The sequence below is a fragment of the Vitis vinifera genome, chromosome 6, assembly GCF_030704535.1.
Source record: "Vitis vinifera cultivar Pinot Noir 40024 chromosome 6, ASM3070453v1".
Classification (NCBI taxonomy): Eukaryota; Viridiplantae; Streptophyta; class Magnoliopsida; order Vitales; family Vitaceae; genus Vitis; species Vitis vinifera.
Window position 1 is genome coordinate 9,347,967 of NC_081810.1, and position 21,595 is coordinate 9,369,561.

Sequence of the window (21,595 nt, forward strand, 5' to 3'; positions counted from 1 at the left end):
TGGACAACTCAAATGGAATGCTGTTTGATTGTGTCTTCCAAACATATGACTGTAAATTGGTTTTTTACCTAACTTGTCTTGTGTTGCTCTGGTGACTACAGAAACTAGTTTATTGGTATTCTTGGGTCCCCAACCTGTTCCAATACCCATATATTCCCCATCCGATGATCTCTTTTATTGGCTTAATGTAACCCCTTACATTCTCTTCATTAGAAACATTACCTGTACTTGCACCTGTAATTGGTCTTTAAAAATCAGTTCAATTCATTCAGCAGTCTCCCAGTTGTTTGAAATTATTTCACAAATGTTGTCACTGGTCCTGTTCTATCTTAACTCTTAGTTTAAATTATGAGTCACTTGTATTTTCCTGAGCAGTTCCTAGAATTATGGACACATTGATGTGGGAATCACAATGCTGTTCTATTCTTATTCTTTTCAACTGTGTACAATATTCATAATCTCCTCTCCATCGTTGTGCCTTCTATGTTTCCTTTTCATCAGATTTTTCTAAAGAATTATTATTTTTTTATCTTCACAGGATGGAATACAAACAGTTAGACAAGTTACGTGCTATTCTTCTAGATGTTCCATTTGTTGGCTTAACTGCAACTGCTACCAAAAAGTAAGCACCTTTTCCTTTTTTACAAAGTTAGTTTATTAGCAACTATTAAATTTTGAACCTTTGGTGGTTATATACAAGTTACTAACATTACTGTAATTGAATTCTAAATTGTAAATCTTCAGAGAGAGAGAGAGATCAGTATCACTACAACTGAATAGGAAATTGTAAATCTTAAAGGTTTATTGGATTAGTAGAAATGAAAAACTTATTAGTATTAATGTAATCAGGATCAAAATCTTGATGTTTGATGGAAATGTTGGTGGTATGATTTTACGGAAATATCGGTAAAAATGAAAAAATCATGTAACTTAACAAAAAAACACGAAAGGATGCAACTTTTAGAAATGATAAGACGATGAATAATACACAAACTAAACTGATTTTTTTAATTGTCTAACAAAGTTTCATTACACACGTAACTTTTTAATTAATTTATGAAATTTAAATCTTTATTCCTAAAAGCTTTACATTGGTGCTTTTACAACTTTAATTACAATAAATTTGGAATAATTCAAACAGTCTATTTATACTATTAACAAATTATTCTTCGATTATGAATATTTATTAATAAATACTTCATTTTAAAAACACTGTTTTTACAACTTTATATTTACAAATATCATTTGTTTGTAGCATACATTTTTTTTTATTATGTGTTAATAGCATCAAAGTGCGCCAAGCACCAATCAAGGTTAAATGCCAAAGACAAGAAAACATGCATTGTATTCATTTTTCCCACAAGGGCAAAGGTTTTTTGATAATCACTCCATAGATTTGAGTATAGTCTTTAGCTACCAATCTTGCTTTATATTTCTCTAAAGATCCATTAGTTTTGTATTTAACCATAAACTCCCATGTACTGGTCTTTTTCCTCGTGGAATATCAATAGCTTCCCATGTTTGGTTTTTATTTAGTGCCTCCATCTCCTCATTCATGGTCTTTTTCTGGTTCTTATCTCTAAGTGAATCATGTAATGTTTGGTGAATGTCAAGGGAGTTCAATCTAGTGCGAGGAGTTCGTGTGTATGGGATAATTTTTCCAAGGATATGAGGTGAGACATAGGATATTGAGTGCACTTCTTGGTTCCTTTTCTAATGGCAATAGGGGAAGAAGGAAGAAAGTTCAGCACTTGGTGTTGGCTCGGATTCTTGAGCTTGCATTAGGTTCAGGAACTGGCACTTTTCTCCTGGAGTAAACTCGAAGTGGCTGCGCAACAATGGGACCAGACTTGACAGTTGTAGGAATGACAGTTTTAGACTCAAATTCAATGGGAATAGCAGCTGGAATTTTCTAGGACAGTTGCTGGAATTTTTGGGTCAATTTTTGGAATTTCTGGGATAGCTGTTGTAAGGGTGGTGGCGGCTTCAGACTCAGTTGTAGAAGAACTTGATGGGCAGTTTGGAAAGTCAAGTAGGAACAAATCCTTATCTTCCATAGATGGCTTCCCTGAAGGTAAGGATGTTGAAAGAAAGGTTGTTTCTCAGCAAATGTGACATCCATGGATACAAATAACTTCTGTGAAGGTGGATGATAATACTTATAACCTTTTTTGTAGCATAAAAAAGGCACACTTTAAAGCCCTTGGATCATGTTTATTTTGATTATGAGTATGAACATGTACAAATAATACTTTTGAGGATCTTGATCAAAATAGAGAAATTTTGATTTGGTTGTTACCTGTCTTTTAGGGATAATTTATTGTTTTTTTAATGATAATTTGTTGTATATTTTAAATTTAGAGATTTTGTTTTGTTCCTAGAAATTTGGGTGTACATATACAGATTTAGTTTGATTTGTTGTAGCTTATCTATAAAAGGAAGCGTGTTTCCCTTATTCGAGATGGTATCAGAGTCGACTTAGTTGGCTATTCCCCTAGTTTTTTCTTGCCATTCTTTCCGATTTTGTTCTTCTTCCCTTACCATGTCAAAAATTTTCGAATCTACTCCTTCCATTACCACTGGTTCCAATCCCTCAAAATTATCTACATTCGATTCTCATTCCCACTTTGTCTAGATCACCACAATCTGCCTTAATGAGAACAATTTTCTCAAGTGGTCACAATTTGTTCGGATGTACATTAAGGGTCAAGGCAAAATTGGTTATTTGACTGGTGACACTAAAGGACCGGTAAACACTGACCCCAACTATGCCACTTGGGATGCAGAGAACTCCATGATCATGGCATGGTTGGTAAATTCCATGGAGGAGGAGCTTAGCTCGTATTATATGTGCTATCCTATTGCCAAAGCTCTTTGGGACAATATTACTGCATTCAGACCTTGGGAATTACTCCCAAATCTATGAGTTACAACTCAAATTGGGCAATATTCGTCAAGATGAGAATTCAGTTACCAAATATTTTTATGTGCTCAGGGGTTTATGACGTGGTCTTGACTTATTCAATGATTATGATTGGAAAAATCCAGATAATTGTAACTATTTTAAGATGGTAGAAAGTTCACATATACTTAAATTTTTAGTTGGGCTTAATGTCAAGTATGATAAAGTTCGGGGTAGAATCATTGGTCAGCAACCTCTCCCTTTTCTCAGTGAAGTGTTCTCTAAAGTGCACCATGAGGAAAGTAGGAGGAATGTTATGCTTGGGAAAAAGCTCTTTGGACTTGTGGAAAACTTAGCCTTATTGGGCACTATTGCTTCTTACTATCCTAATAACCAGTGTTGTTCGAATGACAAGCCAAAAATTTGGTGTGATCATTGTAATAAACCACGTGACACTCATGAAACCTACTCGAAATTACATGAGAAGCCAACTAATTGGAAGCCTATTGAATGGAAGAATAATAGGCAAGGCGACTCTAATCATACCCTTGCTAAAGCTCATATTGCCAAGACACCCTCATTGAGCAAAGAACAATTAGATCAACTACTATAATTGTTGAAACCCGTTCTGTCAACTCTTGATACTCCTATAACATCTCTAACTTAGGCACGTAGCCTATCGTGTGCATATTCTCTTTCATTATTTGCACCTTAGATCATAGATTCAAGTGCCTTTGACCACATGACTAATTTGTCTGATTTTTTTTATCTCTTATACACCTTGTTCTGGAGATAAAAAAGTATGTATTGCAGATGGAAGCTTATGTTCTATTGTTGGTTAAGGCTCTATTCGTTTGTCTGATAAAATTGTATTACAATCTATTTTACATGTCCCAAAACTCTCTTATAGTCTCTTATCCGTAAGTCGTTTATCTAAGGATTTTAATTATCAAGTTCTTTTTGGTGCCTCTCTTTGTGGATTCTAGGATTAAAACTCGGGGATGGTGATTGGCAGTGCTAGAATGATCAACAATCTCTACTATTTTGATGACAACCAATTTGAGAATAAACAAGCTTAGGGTTTTATTGGTAGTGTTTGTTCAATCCTTGTGCATGATCAAATAATACTATGACATAATAGATTAGGACATCCTAGTTTTTTCTATTTAAAACATTTGTTTCTAGGTTTATTTAAAGGATTGGATTGTACTGCTTTTAATTGTGAGACTTGTTTTTTTTTTTTTGGCCAAAAGCCATCACAATTCTTATAAAGCAATACCGTATTGTGCCTCAAAGCCTTTTTATTTGATACATAGTGATGTTTGGGGTCCTTTTAGGATTACCACTTTAACTGGGAAAAAATGTTTTGTGATGTTTATTGATGATCACACATGCCTATGTTGCCTTTATCTAATGAACTTTAAATATGAGGTTGCAAAACTCTTTAAGGATTTTTATTCTATGGTTGAAAACCAATTTCAAACCAAAAGAAGTATTCTTCAGATTGAAAATGGAATAGAATTTTATAATGATTGTTTAGGTGATTTTTTGCTAGAAAAAGATATTTTATATAGATTAACTTGTAGGGACATTACTCAAGAAAATGGAATTGCAGAACGTAAAAACAGACATTTACTTGAAGTTGATAAAGCTCTTATGTTTCATATGAATGTTCCTACATATCTTTTGGGGGATGCAATTTTAACAAGTGGTTTTATAGCAAGTATTCTCCATCTCAGTTCATCTAGGGTTTTATTTAATCCCAAAAAAAATTTAAAAATCCTCTCTTTTTCTTCAACTTTTTTTATATTTGAGGCTAACCTTATCATTAAAAAGACCAAGTTGTTGCCAAAAATGATTCGAAGTATTGAAATATCGAGTGACAGTAAGGTTTCCTTATTGTAGGTCATGAATCATACCTTTAACTTCGAATAGTTGTGAAGCATTCTCATTGTTGTAGGATTGCTTTGCTGCATCCCAAATCTCTTTAGCTGTTTCATAGTACATGAAGTCAACACCAGTCTCATTAGTCATGGAGTTGATGAGCCATGACATTACCATGCTATTCTCAACCTTTGAAATCTTGTAGTTCAGATCAGTTGTGGATGGAGCAGTAGTCAAACCAATGAGATAATCATCCTTGCCTTTCCTACATATGAACATCAAAATAGATTGCGACCACTCTATGTAATTCTGGCTGTTCAACTTGTGTCCAGTAATCGGTTTGGCTGCTGCTAATTTGAGGAGAAGGAGCAATATTTTCAGATCTGGACGATACCTTCAATATTGACCCATCTTTTTTAGCAGGCATACCGTATTTTGCCATTTGAATATGGGTATTTTTGGTTTTGGCTCTGATACCAACAGAATTTAGAGAGGAAAACTCTAAAATTTCATTGATACTTCATGCCAAATACAAGAAAGGGATATATATATATATATATATATATATATATATATATTTGATAAGTAAATACAAGAAAGGGATATATAGAATACACGATTATAATAACTGTGAAAAGATCCCTATAAAATTTGTAAACTAATCCCTGAAAATTAGGAAAAGATCCTTATAAAATTTGTGCAACTAATCCCTTAAAATTAGGGATTTACACGGTTAAATCTTGAAAACAAAAATACAGCCAGATCTCCTTAAAATTAGGGATTTACACGGTTAAATCTTGAAAACAAAAATACAGCCAGATCTCATCTTACTTGAAAGTCATATATTTAGCAAAGTTAAACTAAATATCTCCTAATTAAACACTACGATAGGTCAACCAAATCTGGTCATTAAAACCGAATTCCACAATTTCATTAAAGAAAAATTGAATAGTGGGTTACCATGCACTGCTACATATCTACAAGAAGTCTACTAGCTTTCATATTGACCAATGTACTTGGAACTCATTATTTTCAAGCAATTACAAGCAACTGTGAATGAAGAACACCTATTCAGTAGCTTGAGGGGACATCTTGAAGAATTTGTACCGCTTATATGGGTTCAATTGGATTTTACTGATTGTATAGGCTGTAAAATATTGTAAAATGAAGTTATTTCCTTATTTGTATGGTTCACTAACCTTGTCTCTGTAATTCGTTATTTACTCGACTGGCAATAGGATGTTTTTCTTTTCTATTTTTACCTGTAATCCCTATATATTTGATGTATTTCATTCCTCAATGGAGAGAGAAAAAAACCAATTCTTCTTCTAATTTTTCCACATATAGCATTTTTCTGCTGTAAATAAAACTAATTTTCACATTTTTTGATCACAAGAACTTTTTTCCATGACCAAGATAGAAAACTCAACTGACATTTTTGTGTTTTGCAATTAAGACATTTTTTTTTTTCATGATATGAAACCTCTTTTCCATGATCAAATTAGCAAACTAGAAGAAAACTAGAGTAGATAGATATTTATTGCAAATAAGATATATTGTAGGATAGGATGAGTAATGAAAAGAATTAGGCTTGAAAAAGTGGTAAAAAAAACTTAAAGTTGTAAGATTTCGAAAAATTATTGCGTCTTTCTTTTAGTGTTTAGTTAGGTCTTTATGACATGATTTATTAAGCCATGTTCAGGTAAAATGATTTTCTTAAGTGGCAACTAATTTACATTATCAATTGATCCAAAAGGGTGAGACCACTTATTTTTTTAGTTTAAAAATACTTAAAATCTCAGCAGACAAGCCTTTTCTTTGCTTGAGATTTTATTGGTGAAGTAAGGGTCTTAATGGTTTTTCTTTTTATTTATTATTTCAGGGTTCGGATGGACATTATTAATTCTCTAAAGATGAGAGATCCTAATGTTTTCATTGGATCCTTTGATCGTAAGAATCTCTTCTATGGAGTCAAATCTTTTATTCGCAATTCCCAATTTATGGATGAGTTTGTGGGGGAAATCTCAAAATTTGTGGCTAGTTCTGACTCTACCATTATATATTGTACAACAATCAAAGATGTTGAGCAGGTGCACTTTTTGTATTTCATTGCATTCGAGTTCACTTTAGTTCTTGCAATTGATGATATTTCTTTGTGTGTCTACTTTGTGCACATATGTGTTGTTTGAAGACCATTTGGGTACCTAGTGCTGTTAGAGTTTTGGTTGACTTGCCTGACATTTTGCATAACATATCTTAGATTTACAAGTCACTTCAGGAGGCTGGAATAAAGGCTGGCATTTATCATGGTCAAATGGCTAATAGTGCTCGTGAAGAATCCCACAGGTTTTTCAGCTCTTTTTTGTTGATAGATATTTGAATGATTCATTGTTGTCTCCATACCCATTAAAATGTTATCACTAATTCCATGTTTGTGATTACATCATTGTACGCCTTGTTGAAGTATAATTTTCCTTAGTTTCCTATTTTTTTTAAGGATTTGTGCTTGTGAATTGTGATCACCTATGTTTGCCTCTTGTCCTTTTTTAGGACATTTTCATTGCTGGATCTACAAAGGAGTCTTCTCTCCAGTTGGTTGAAATAAAAACATCTTGTAGTCTTCAGTTATTTGAAAAAAGTATGTTATGATATATATTAGTACTGGTTGACGGGATAGGATATAATATGTATATCCTAAGATATCATATCTCATCAGATAGGAAATGCATATCTTAGGATGTGATTTTCAATTAGATATGATGTCCGTAGATATTATATCCAATGGACATGATATCTTAAGTTAGTATATCCAATAGGATATGTTATGTTATGCTTATATTTAGTTTGTGAAATGAATAAAAAAATAACATGGAATATATATTATTTTTCAATATTTAAAATAAAAATTATATTACACTCCAAATTATATTACGCTTTATGAGTAAATTTTTTTTACATTATGTTATTCAATATATAATAATAAATAATACACATATTAATATTATTTTATAATATATTTTTTAGTTCTTCTCACAAATTTAATTTTATAATAAAAAAATTTATTTTTATTTTTTTGATAGACAAAGAGAACGTATATTAATAAGAGAAATGCCAAAAAAGCGCTCAAAGTACACAAAGAGTATAAAATAGGTGCCTAAGATGCGATAAAAAATCAAAGAGGGACAACAAGAAACAATACCCCTCGATAAGGCCTTATCAAATTCACAAAATTTACAATAGAAGAAGGGCCAAAAACTATAAATGAATTGGACCACACTCAAAGATTACACAAAATTCATTTTTTTTTTTTTTTAAAAGGAAGCAATTTTGACTCAACTCACGATATCAATCTTCATAAAAAACTATTTTCCCTTTAAAAAAAAAGTTGTGATTCTAGGTTTTTTTTTATTTTTTTTATTTTTATAAAATACAGTTTTTCACTTAAAAAGCAAGTCTCGCCATTGGTTGGGGGACGCACGTGAAGAATGCAGGTCCACACCTGACTCCAAATACTTGTACAAGGATTTAACAAAAAAATTTCCATCCTTTGCCCTTGTCCACACCAACTCATCCTCCTCCCAACACACCTTCCACCCTTGCAACCTCAAGATGAATCATTCCACAATATCTACTTCCCAATCATTGAGTCGCCTAGAGAATTGGGGTGCCTAACAACCCTCATCAGATGAAGAAAACCAAACCTCCTCCACCTAAGCCTCCTTAGGGGTGGTGAGTACAAATAAAGAGGGAAAATATGTCCTTAAAGATTTGTCTCCGCACAACTTGTCTGTCCAAAATCTCACCCTCCCCTCATTGTCCATTGAATAAGCAACTCTACTACTCAAAATGTCCCAATCCTTGCAAATGGTTTTCCATAATCCTACCTTACACCCATCTCTCACTTCTTGATATCACCACTCAGCATCTTCTTCCCCATATTTACCACTGATTACTTTTTGCCAAAAGGTCCTTCCTTTCCTCTCTTTCCTCCACATAATGCCAACTTCATTTGCAAAGCAAGGCTCTATTGGAGGATGATAAATTTCTCACCTTAAACCTTTTTTTCTTTTGTTTGAGCATATGATGACCCACTTTACCAAATGAGGTTTTCGTTCCATGGCCCCTCCTCCCTAGGGAAAATCCCTTTGATTTTGCTTCAACCTCAGCTTGAGTGTCCTCAGGATACAAAAAAAGGATGTCAAATAGATAGGTATGCTAGAAAGGGTGCTACAAATCAATACAAGTCTTCCTCCTTTGGAAATGTATTGACTTTTCCACAACACTAGTCTTTTATGAAACCCCTCCTCTAAACCGTCCCAAACCGAAATTGACTTAAAAAGAGTACCTAACAAAAAATCTAAGTATGAAGAGGGGAGGGCATCGTAGGGAAATGGTTGTGGAGGTACCCTAGAGAGGGTTCAACTCTATGGCATCAGGTTATTTTAAACATTTATGAATCACACTCTAATGGTTGGGATGCCAACATTATAGTCAGATGGTCACATCGTTGTCCTTGGAAGACTATTGCACAAGTCTTTCAGGAGTTTTCCAAGTTTACTCGATTTGTGATAGGAGATGGGGAAAGAATTCGGTTATGGGAAGACTTTTGGTGGGGGGACCAACCTTTGGGATCCCAATATCCAAGACTATTTAGAGTAGTCATGAATAAAAATATTTCTGTTTCTTTAATACTTGGTTCTACTCATCCCTTCTCTTGGAAGTTTAATTTCCGCCGTAACCTTTCCGATTCTGAGATAGAAGATTTAGAAGGCCCCATGCGGTCACTTGATGGTTTGCATTTTTCACCTTCGGGTTCAGATGCGAGATCCTGGTCCTTATCTTCTTTAGGGCTTTTTGCAGTCAAATATTTCTTTCTTGCCTTATCCCAATTTTCCGGTTCTACTTCAGTTTTCCCTACTAAGTTCGTTTGGAATTCTCAAGTTCCCTTCAAAGTCAAGTCCTTTGTCTGGTTAGTGGCACACAAGAAGGTAAATACTAATGACTTGCTATAATTGAGAATACCCTATAAAGCTCTTAGTCCTGATATTTGTAAACTGTGCATGAAGCATGGAGAATCAACAGATCATCTTTTCTTACATTGTTCTTTGATGATGGGGTTGTGGCACATATTATTTCAGTTAACCAAGACGGATTGGGTTCCCCCGAGGAGCATTTCTGACATGCTGTACATCAATTATAATGGTTTCAGTTTATCTAAGAGAGGGATAGTTTTGTGGCAAGCTGCGTGCATTGCTTTAATTTGGGTTGTGTGGTCGGAAAGAAATGCAAGGATTTTTGAGGATAAAGCAAGGATTTCAGAGAATCTTTGGGGCTCTATTCATTTCCTTGCTTCTCTTTGGGCTTTTTGTTCCGAGGTTCTTAAGGGGATTCCCCTTAACGTGTTAGAACTTGATTGACTAGCGGTGTGTAATTCCAATGGGTTGGTCTAATCTAGAGAGTTTGTTTGTTTTTACCTTGTATTTTCCTGTTTTTGTATTATTTTAGTTTAGTTTTCTTTGGTGGGAGGATTCCTCATCCTTCTCTTGTACTTCTTTTTTCTATCAATATATCCATTTGTCGTTTCCTATCAAAAAAAAAAAAAAAAAAAAAAAAACTATACCTTTTTCCATCTTATTGCTTGACCAGGACTTGTCATGAAGTCATGTGTCACTGACTCTTTTACTTGTTTCAGAATTTTTATAAGAGATGAAGTACATGTCATGGTTGCCACTATTGCTTTTGGAATGGGTATTGATAAACCAAATATAAGGCATGTCATTCACTATGGTTGCCCGAAGAGTCTTGAGTCCTATTATCAGGAAAGTGGACGATGTGGTAGAGATGGTATAGCTTCTGTCTGCTGGCTTTATTATAATAGAGGTGACTTCATGAAAGCAGATTTCTACTGCGGAGAAGCCACAGTATGTTTACATGACCTTTTCTTGTTAATTTTTTGAGACTAATGTACAGGAAAATTTACGGTGCATAACTTCAGGTTATTTACTTATTAGGCAGTAGGTGCTTGAAAATGCTCTAATTTTATTTTTATTTTAAATTTCTCCAAAACAAGCTATATTTTTGAGCTTTTTCTGTACCTTAGAAGTATTTGGGTTGTCATCCACAGGGAAATCAAAGAAGAGCTATTATGGACTCACTGGTGGCTGCACAGAACTATTGCTTACAGACAACCTGCCGAAGAAAGTTCTTGCTGGAGTATTTTGGGGAAAAATTTGAGTCTGATAAATGTGGTCAGTTTTTAACCAAATTTATTGGTTGAATTTTATTCATACGTAACTTTTATGAATAGTTGCATATGCTTGGACTTTTTAAAAAAAAAAATTATTTTTCACTATGAAGCACCTTTTCTCTAACTTTTTCTATTCCCCATAAATGTACAATATCTGAAAGTTTTAGTCCATGAACTATACAACTTGACCTAAATTTAGTATGCATTTCTCATAATCAAGTGTTTCACATGGTTTAATGTATCTTTTATAGTCATTGTTGATGGACTGTTTTGATTTTGAAATGTGTGCCATGAGGTATTGGTGTGTGGATAGTGTTTGCACAAAATGTGGCCATTATGTGTCAAGTACTGCTGCTGCTGCATATGAAGCTGATCTGTGTGTTTGGCCTACTGGACCTAGACATTAGTGCTCATTCCTTGGAAGAATGCCTAAGTACATGTTAGATGCTTATTGTTAATGAAGTTCCACTTGAATGGTGTCTGCCTAGGTATGGTTCCCCATCAACCCTTTGGAAGAGGCTTGATGCTGATAGGGATGAATCTCTGAGGTCTATCCAAGAAAAGGAAGAAAAGAAAAGAGGAGGAAAAAATTTCTGATTTAAGTTATTTAGAGTCAAGTTTAGTAGTTATTTGGTTTATTTGAGTCTTACTTAGATTTGGAAGTTTTTATTTTAGTTCTTTTTAAAATCTAGGAAATTTTCTTTATTAAGAAGTATTATTACATGAATTTTTTTTTGTAAAGTTTTAAATTTCTAGTTCTAAAAAGAAAGTCTGCATTTTTTTTATGAGTGTTAGAAAAGAAATAAATTACTACAAAGGTTAATTTGAAAAATTTAGGAGGCTTAGAAAAGAAATGAAAATTCTAGTAAGTTACTATAAAGGTTAGTTTTCTGTTTTCATAGTTTTATTTAGTTTTTAGTTTCTAAAGCTTATAAATGAGGTTAATTATTGTAAAACGGGGTTAATGAATGAATGATGATGAATAATATAAAACTTTTTGCAAACCTTGCAATTGCCAATGGTGAGACTCCATTATTTTTCTTCTAGGTAAGACGCCTAGAAAACCTTATTCAGATTCTAAGTATTTATCGTATATTTTCTCTTTTATTCTTTTATTCTTTATTTATTTTTTCCTGCTGCCATACTTTTATTTCTTGTTTGTCTCCTCAAATCCTAAAAAATTGAAGCCCTAATCCACTTTATTTGATTGTAGATAACAATTTGAGGATTGTCCTATATCAGATGCCTTAATGCAAAGATGCCAGCTTAATGTAACAAACATAATCTTTTCCTAAGCTCGTGCGGCACTTAGACAAGCTAAGACACTTGATCTTGCTAAGTCAGCTTTACTCCTAATGCTTAGTTTGCAAGGCTAAGACGCACCCGACTTGGAAGCTAGTAAGCACACGTAGGCAACATTTGAAGAATAGGAAGCTTTATTGTTCTCAAGGATGCTTTACAAGTGCTTTGGAAGCTCACTTGCTTGGTTAGGAAGTGATTTATGTGGTGCCTTGGCCAAATGAGGCCTTTACCTATTTATAGGCACCTTAGGAAGTCTCTAGAACCTTGGAGGTTCCTTACAAATAAAAAATGATCTAGAAGCTCCTACACTAGTCTATGTACAAGGCTATGTACAAGATGCCTTTGGAAGACTCTAGAACACCCCACACTATTCCAATTCTCTCCTAGCCAAGTGTAGAGATGTGTGGACATCTCTAGCCCTCTCTAGAAGCTTCCATACTCTTCCACTTGGAGCTTAGTGTAGATGTCTTCAAGGGTCTCTAGAAGCTTCCTACCTCATATATAAGCCCATGGGGAGGGTCATTTGAAGCATCTTGTGACATTAAGCTGGGAGCAAGGCTTGAGGAGTTCATTTTGAACTAGATGCTTGTGAACTAGATGCTTGTTGATGGTTTGGTTCAACTTGCCAATTTTGAAGCTCTTGGAATGGCTTAGGATATTGACTTGATTAGAGTTGGAGAGTCACCAAGATGGTGCAACATCACGTGGACAGCATATTTCAAGCCCACTTCAGCTAGGTTTAGAAGGAAAAGGGGTCTGTTCTTGTTCATTGGATGGGTTACCAATGGGTGCCAAATCACCTTGAAGACTGTATTTGACCTTCAAATGGTGCGTTTAGCTTTTCAAAAGCTCTCCTAAATTGACCTATATATGGATATACGATTACTACTACTAGTACTTTTTCAACCACTATTAGTTTTGGCATTATTTTGTTCGATTGGAAATTGGTTTGTTTCTCATAGGAGAGGAGTGGAGTTGTGGGCTAAGTGAACTCCTCTGCAAATAGGTTCTTTGAAGCTTAACTTTGATAGCTGCCTCTTGTCTAAGCTATGTCAAATAGGAATTGATGATCCAACTGTTGCTGCTGCTGCTCCTACATTTAGCAATTATTTTGTTGGATTGAACATTGGTTTGCCTAACTTATTGGAGATTGGTGGAGTTGTGGGCTGAATGAGCTCCTCCGCTAATTAATACCTTGAAGCTTAACTTGGATGGCTGCATCTTGGTTAACCTAGGTTAAATTGGGATTGGTGACCCCATTTGAGATGATAAAGGTGTCCTCCAAGCTTTCTCCAAGGCACATGGCTTTAGCTTAGCCATTTAAGTAGAGATGTTGGTGCTATTGAAAGAGTGCAATTGATGAGGAGTTGAGGTGTCTCTAATCTTATGGTAGATGAGGATTCAACATAAGTTCCTTCTTGGGTGACAAATAGATTGAATGTAGGAGATTTTGAATCTCGCAAGAGTTTTAAGATGTTTATTTCTTTGAAGTCTAGATAGACAAAGGAGAAAGATGATAGGTTGACATATAGAGGAGCCATTATGAATTACAAACTGAAATCCAACTTAGTTGAATGACATTAAGTGAAATTCTTTTAAAAGCAATAGAGCAAGAGGCCCAAAGGGAGGAATAGAAATGAAATAGAACCCACAACGTCTCTTCTATTTTTCATTTTTCCTAAAAAATCCTAGCATTTCTCTTTTACCGCACAATCCAAAGAATAGTGAGGCAAGAGATTTGCCAAAGTGTTTTGCCTCTCAATGAATTCCCCAATTCTCTAAAAGAGATAATCATCATATCTCTGATATTCCTAGGTGACACCTAATCCATATGGCCTAAATTGAAGAGCTTATACCAAAGCCGCAAGGCTAATGGACAATGTAGAAAAACATGGTTGACCGTTTCTCCATTTCCCTTGCAATAAATGCACCAATGCATACTAAAGGATTTGTAGTGTCTTCTCACCTATAGCAAGTAATTGGTATTTACCTTCTTATTCACCATTAACCAAACAAAGGCCTTGACCTTTGAAGGGACTTTTGATTTTCAAACAAAATTAGTCGGAAAGAAAGGAATTGGACTTGGGGGCTTGGACAATACCAGAAAAAATGATTTTATTGAAAATGAGCTAGAGGAGGATAAAGACCATGCCCTTGAATCTATAGTAGTGGGAGACAAGTGCACCAAGGTGAGTCATGACATGAGTCTTTCAAGAGAATCAATTTTAATATCAGTGAAATTGCACTAGAAGTTAAAATTCCAAAAAGGCAAGTGGGAACTACTGAGGTTTTTCATTGAGATAACTCTATAGAGATTTGGAAATTGGGAACAAATCGAGCTTAAATCAACCTCTAGTGAAGATAATAAGGGTTCTCTTGGCTATGTTTCTCCATGTGAGAGGAAATGTGGAAAGCTTTGTTTGGACCTTTAGTAAAAACATAGCTCTTGATGTGTTTTTCCCTCTAAAACCATAGGTGCACTTATAGTTTAGTACAGAGTAAAAGAGAAAAATTTAGTTTAGAAGTTCAATTACTTATGAGTTGTATTTCAAAACCAACCTCTCCCTCCTTTCCTCCCAATTGAGAAGCAAAGAACGGTGGTTGGTTTTTTCTCCTCTAAAGGTTGTGGTCTTGTGAAAAGGAGTAGTGTGTCAAATCCCTAATCACAAATATTTCAACTGTGGCCTAGTGTCTACTAGGGTCAATCCACAAGGAAATTGTTTTTCCTTGGAAATTTGTCAAAATATTTCTTTAAAGAAAATCCAATGTTTTAAATGTGGTAAATTTGAGTGATTGGAAACTATTGAAATAGCAATGCCACAAGAGGAAACTAAATTGTTATTTCTTACTCCTACTTTAGTCATTTTCTTGATCTTTTTCAACTTGTGTGATTTTGATCACATTGCATGAGTCATCCTTGTTAAGTCCTTTGATCAAGATTGAAATTTACTATACTAGATTAGCCTAACTTGGGTCACATAATGGAAGCTCCCACTTGTTCCCAAGGTTGATTGGCTTGTGGCCTTTTTCAACCATTACAATAAGCGTTTGTTACAACTTGGATCTAGTTTTGCTTTAACCAGTTGAATTTGTTTCAGAGGAGGTGGAAGCTACATCTTTTAAGGTTCAAACATATTCCCAAGGATGCTTAGCTTGCTGTTGTCACATTTATCAAAGAAAAAAAAAGCTTGCGGTTGTCACAACCTTACAACGTGCATTCGCTATAAATTTGCTACAACTATAAGATTCACCTCTCTTTCCCCCTCTGCAACTTAGTTAAACCATCCCAAAATTAAGATGAGTGAGGAATTCCACTCTTTTCAACCCATGACACTTGTCCCCTTTAGCTCTTTATCGACAAGCAGTGGTAAGATGTGTGGGAAATTTAATTAAATTTCTAGATATAGCTACTCTAGAAAAAGGAATGTTTTCATGTAAAATCAAAGCTTCATTTAATTCAAAAGAGTATAAAGGTTCTCTAATAGAAATGAAGTGCAAGAAATACAAAGCAAACATAATATTCTATGTTTTTCTATCCTAACACTCCTTTTATCTCTCTCTTTCCCTTCTCTTTGTCCCCTCCTCATCATCTAATCATCTCTCTTTTTATAGCTCTTTCATGCTTGTGTCTGAAGCCATTCATCATGAATGGGAGTTAAAAAGTAGTTGCTAAAATGTCTTCTCGCAACTATCATGGTGATGAAACAACTATGGTGATTGGAGGCTTGCCAATTCTCTTTTCCAATTAGATGTAATGAAGTTCTTCCTTGGTTTGAAACTGGGTTACATGATTAGCTTGAAGTTCCTTGATTGAGAATCTTTGAAAAAGTAAGGCGGTGATCAACTCTAATGAAGGGTGCAAGTATTCGTAGTGTAGGTTTTTGCTTTAGAAGGTTGTGTTGTGTGTGCATTTGGTGGGTGTTGCTCCCTTAGTGCAGCTTTTTGAGGTGCACCACCTTATGTGTGCCATATATGAAGATAAAAAAAAAGTGCGCTGCTTTGTGAAAATAAAAAGTATGCCTTGATTGTGTTAGCAAGTGAAATGTGCCACTTTATGGTGCTCTTCTGAGAATTAAAAAGTGCGTTGCATGGGGTACCAGGTAAGGTGTGCCACTTGTAAGATGGAAGGTGCGCCAATAGTGTTGATAGAAGGTGCACTATGGGTGATGATAATAAATGGACCAAGTTTTGTATCTTCCTTTGACTCGCTTTTGAATGTGTGCCAATTGATGCCAGGTATACTTAATATGTACCCTGACTAGATCTAATGCACTTAAAATGTGTGCCAACTGACCCATGCTTCAAGTTCTCCAAAATCTCTTTCTCTATTGTTTTTCTAGTTGTTTCTTTTTAGTGCAAATTTTGTTAAGGGAGCCTGAAACATGTTAAAAAACTATTAAATATAGAGATTAGGGACCTTAGTGACAAATCCTTGTGTTGAGTTAGTTTTGAGATCTAAAACTCATTAAGATAGGATCAAATGATCCCCTGCAAATGTCAAGTTCAGGATCTCATCAAATAGCTGATATGGCATGCATCATATTCACTCCCAATGTTCAAATGTCAAAAGATGTAGTAGAATAGGACTATTGATTTTGCAATCTATTTTTCTAATTCTTGAATTTACCAACCATATCCTTCAAAGAAGACCTAATATTAGTATAAATAGAAATTCTCATGGAACTAAATCACAAATTAAAAGGAAATAGGAAATTCATTGTATAATAACTTCTTACGATAAGATATCACAACAAAGAAAACCATTAAAGTTTTTAGACAAGACTCAAATAAGAACTTTTAGAAATGGAAACCCTAAAAGTATAGGAACCTCTTACAATAAGAAGTTTCTTGCAAAAAGAGCTTTCAAAACTTTGAGTAAGATAGAAATTATGAAAAAAGGCTTGATTAAGTCAATGTAGGATTTCTTTATTTCCTTCCTTTTTGTGAATAAACCCACAGAGGTTCATCTGTATCAAATAACTATAGCAATGTTGAAAGTAATGATGGTTGTGATGTTGCTTATGCATGAGATGGTGATATGTCTTTAAATTTATAAAGCAATTGTTGTTAGAAGCTTGAGAAAATGTAGGACTATTGTTAGGGTAATTGGAAATTCCTTCTCATTTCATTTTCTAAAATAATATATCTTAAAAATTGATATGTAGTTGTTTTATTGCGCAAAAATCATCCATTTTCCATAATGTTGTATTTGTTGATGCTCCTATGGTTAACGGATTTCATTGTTTATCAAAGTTTTTATAGGTAAGTTCTTACATTTTCTTTTATATTCTTGTAGTTACATTATACATCTATATTAATTATCTGTATCTTGTTAATCTGTACTATGCTTGTAGGGAATTGTGATAATTGCACCATCTCAAAAAGGGAGTGTGACATGTCTAGAGAAGCATTTCTTTTAATCGCGTGCATCAACTCCTGTAGGGGTCATTGGGGCCTCAACATGCCTATTGACATTCTTCGTGGATCTCGAGTAAGCTTATATATGTTGATGATAAAGGGTCTTATCTAGCTATTACATGAGGAGGTGAATAGGTAGTTGAGTTACTTAAGCATCGTGCTTATGCACAATTTAATATTTCTTATCTTATGGCTTAAGACGAGGATGATATTTATAATTCTTAACTATTCAATTATTTAAGAGTTCAACAAGTTGTAAATTAATGCAATTTTTCTTTTTATTATTCTTCTTTTTATGTTTCATTGTTTCCTATTATATTTTTTTTTCTTTCCTTCTATTTTTATTTCTTTTGTTTGTGTTATTTTTTATCTTATGGCTTAAGGTGAGGGTGAGATATATAATTCTCAACCATTCAATTTTTTAAGACTTCAAGAACTTGTAAATTAATATTGTTGTTGTTTGGCTTATTCTTCTTAGGTTTCATTGTTTTTTGTTTTTGTTTTTGTTTGTTTACTTTTTTATTCTTTCACTTTTTATAGTATCTCATTGTAGACTTTGTTCTAAATCAAATTTTCTAACTTACTATTTGTCATGTCAAATATGTTAATGATTAATTCTTTCATGTGTAATTCTAGTGAAGAGTTGAGTTTAGATGTCTTTGGTTGTTTTGTACTTCTAGTGAAGGATTGCACAATTATAACCTTACTCTTTTATCTTTGGGTTCAAACTCCATGTGTTTCTTTTTAGTTTTTCCTTGGATGTTGAATAATTATGTTATTGATATCTGTCTTTTTGTGTGGCTTACAGTCAAAAAGAATTCTTGACGCTAAGTTTGACAAGCTTCCGCTTCATGGCCTCGGGAAAGACCACTCATCAAATTGGTGGAAAGCACTAGCTTACCAATTGATTTCTTATGGTACCATAAGTGAAAGATTAGCACTAAAAAATTTTAGTCTTTAATCATGTAAAAGGTTTTTTTATTTTTTTATTTTTTATTTTTACCCATTATTAATTGATCTTGGTGTTGCCAATGTGTTTTTGGACTAAGTAGAAGCAATAGTTCAACAATGACTGTCAAGTGGTTGTCTTTTTGGTAGCTTGTTCGATCTAACCATTTGATCCATGATATTTTGCATAACTTTGATATTGGAACTCAACATGAAACATTTAGTAGTACACATTGGAAGACCTACTTGCAATGTATTACTTGGGAACTATCAAGATACACATCCAAATAATTTATTTATTTATTTATTATTATTATCAAAAACAAAATATGTATTAAATATGATAATAAGTACAAGAGAAGGATGATGAATCCTCCCAAAAAGTACAAAAACTGATAAAAAAAAATTAGATCGAACTCCTCCACTATACTTAGGAGACCTCTACAATGCATCATAATATATAAAAAGCAACCAACACTCTACAGGATTTATATCATCTCCATCCAATAGAGCCCTAATCAAGGTTCTTTTTCTAGCTAACCATGCCCTTTTGTTCCACACATTGAGTTCGAATTCAGTTGAATAACATTGAGAGGAATGCCTTTAAAAACAATGGACTAAGTCTCATATAGCTTCTGAAGTTCTCCACTTGTCTTAAAAAATCTTGCTATTTCGTTCTTGCCAAATAATCCAAATCAAAATGAGGTTAAGCTATTTGTCAAAGAATCTTGTCTCTCTTGGTATACCCTAAACCCTTATAGGAGATGGCAAACATGTCCCATATACCTATCAGGAGAGCCCAATCCAAAATGGAAAGACTAAAAAATCTATGCCATAGTCCCAAAGTCAGGGAACAATGAAGAAAGAGATGATCAATCATCTCTACACTCTCTATGCACAAAAGGCAACAGTTTGGGGTGAAGGCTTTGTAGGGTCTACTATCTACAGCATATCACTAGGTTTACTTTTTTGTGTGCAACTAGCCAAGCAAAGACCTTGACCTTAAATGTAGCTGTAGATTTCTAAAGAAATTTAGTTTTTGATAGAAAAAAACTAGATTTGGTATATTGGACAAGGCTAAGAGGAAAGACTTTATTGAAAATAACCTTGAAAAGGATAAAGACTAAACTCTTAAATTTGAAGTAGATGGAGACAAGTACACACGAGAGAGAGAGGATATGAGTCTTTCAAGGTCCTCAATCTCTGAATCATTGAGGTGACAACGGAAACTTAGGTTCTAAGAACAGGAAACGAAGATGCCAAGGATATTCAGATAGGAATATTTTTAGCTAGGATATTGTGAACATAAAGGTTAGTTTCCCCACTGTAAATCCTCTCAAAAACAAATTCTTGCTCCATTACCCACCACAAAGCAGGTGTGTTTAGAAAAATCTTGGAAAACTTGTGCAATGGCTTTCTAGGGACTTTGATGTGACCACCTAACTGTAATGTTGACATCCCGTCCATTAGGATTTATCCCATAAATGCTCAAAATAACTTGATGCCAAAGAGCTGAAACTTCCTGAGGAGAACTTTAAAACCATTCTTGATTCCTTGTAGAAATCTTCCCAAACCCCAAAAAGTGAAATCATTTATGTTGTCGAAAAAGAGGACATGAAAGCTCAGAATGTACCAAAAAGTGTGCATGGATTGTTAGATCAGTTTGTAGATGTGATGGCTGTTGAATTGCCTGATGAGTTATTGATTTGCCCTAATGGCTACTCTTCCAAATTCTCACTATAGAATGAGTTTGAAAGAATATAAGGAGCTTCAAAGATAGGTTGTGGAACTTCTTAAGAAAGGCTTTAGTCGAGAGAGGTCCATGTGATGTACCGACTCTACTCACACTAAAGAAGGATGGAACTTGGAGAATGTGTTGACAATAGACCTTAAATAAGATCACTATTAAACATAGATTTCCAATACCAAGATTAGATGACATGTTGGATATGTTAGTGAGATCTTAGACTTTCTCAAAAATGGACTTAAAAAGTGGCTACCATCAAATAAGGATCTGAGTGGAAACAAACATTCAAGACTAAGGATAGACTATTAATTGCTAGTCATGCCGTTAGCCTTTCAAATGCCCCAAATGCATTTATGAGATTTATGAATTAGGGACTTAAAGCATGCATTGGGAAGTTTGTTGTAGTTTATTTTGACAATATCCTGATTTATAGCAAAGATTCCAAGAGTAGTGTTCAATATTTGAGGTTTGTGCTGCAGCTTCTCAGGGATGATAAGCTTCATGCCAATGTAAAGAAGTCTTTATGGTGGATAGATTAGAATTTCTTGGATTTGCATTTTCAGAAAAGGGTGTAGCAGTTCATCTAAAGTTATTGCAGATGAATTAGTACTGCAAAGAAGTTGTAGACCAACCTAGATGCTTCAAAGAATGTTGGGTTGGAGATTCGGTCTTGGTGTTCTTATGGAAAGAAAGGTTCCCTGTTGGCATTTATCTAAGTTAAGGAGCAAAAAGATAGACCTTTGCAAAATCTTGCATAAGTTTGGAGAAAATGCCTATGAGGTGGCACTTCCACAAGGTTTATAAAGAATTTGATGCTGTTGAAAGGGTAATCCAAGTACGAGAAGTTACAACAAGAGCAGGTTCACACTTTAGGTTTCTTATCGAAGGGAAACCAAATTGCAAAAATTCTTATATAAATGAAGATGAGTTTATGAAGATAGATGCTGATGAGTGTCAAGTTGCAAAAGTGGCAACTTGCTTGGAGACAAGTTTTCTTTGACCTAGGAAGGATATTAGGAGCATGTCTTTTGAAGTCTTTCTTTTTGGAATTAGGTGTTATTAACCAAGAAGTCAAAGAGTCGGTGTAGATTATGTAAAAACATTAAATTATTCTAGAAAGTGTAAGGAATATTACAAAAGTTCTAGA

The 21,595-nt window shown here is 34.3% G+C and overlaps 1 protein-coding gene across 1 annotated transcript in view; it reads left to right on the top strand.

The window, feature by feature from the left end:
* The window catches only part of LOC100262056 (uncharacterized), a 33,899-nt gene that overhangs the window by 1,258 nt on the left and 11,046 nt on the right, over window positions 1–21,595 (top strand). The window contains exons 6-12 of the mRNA XM_002275660.5: window positions 539–622; window positions 6,669–6,876; window positions 7,047–7,132; window positions 10,479–10,707; window positions 10,911–11,034; window positions 17,690–17,826; window positions 18,562–18,670. Coding sequence (XP_002275696.3) covers window positions 539–622; window positions 6,669–6,876; window positions 7,047–7,132; window positions 10,479–10,707; window positions 10,911–11,034; window positions 17,690–17,826; window positions 18,562–18,670 — 977 coding nt within the window. The remainder of the gene's footprint in view (window positions 1–538; window positions 623–6,668; window positions 6,877–7,046; window positions 7,133–10,478; window positions 10,708–10,910; window positions 11,035–17,689; window positions 17,827–18,561; window positions 18,671–21,595) is intronic.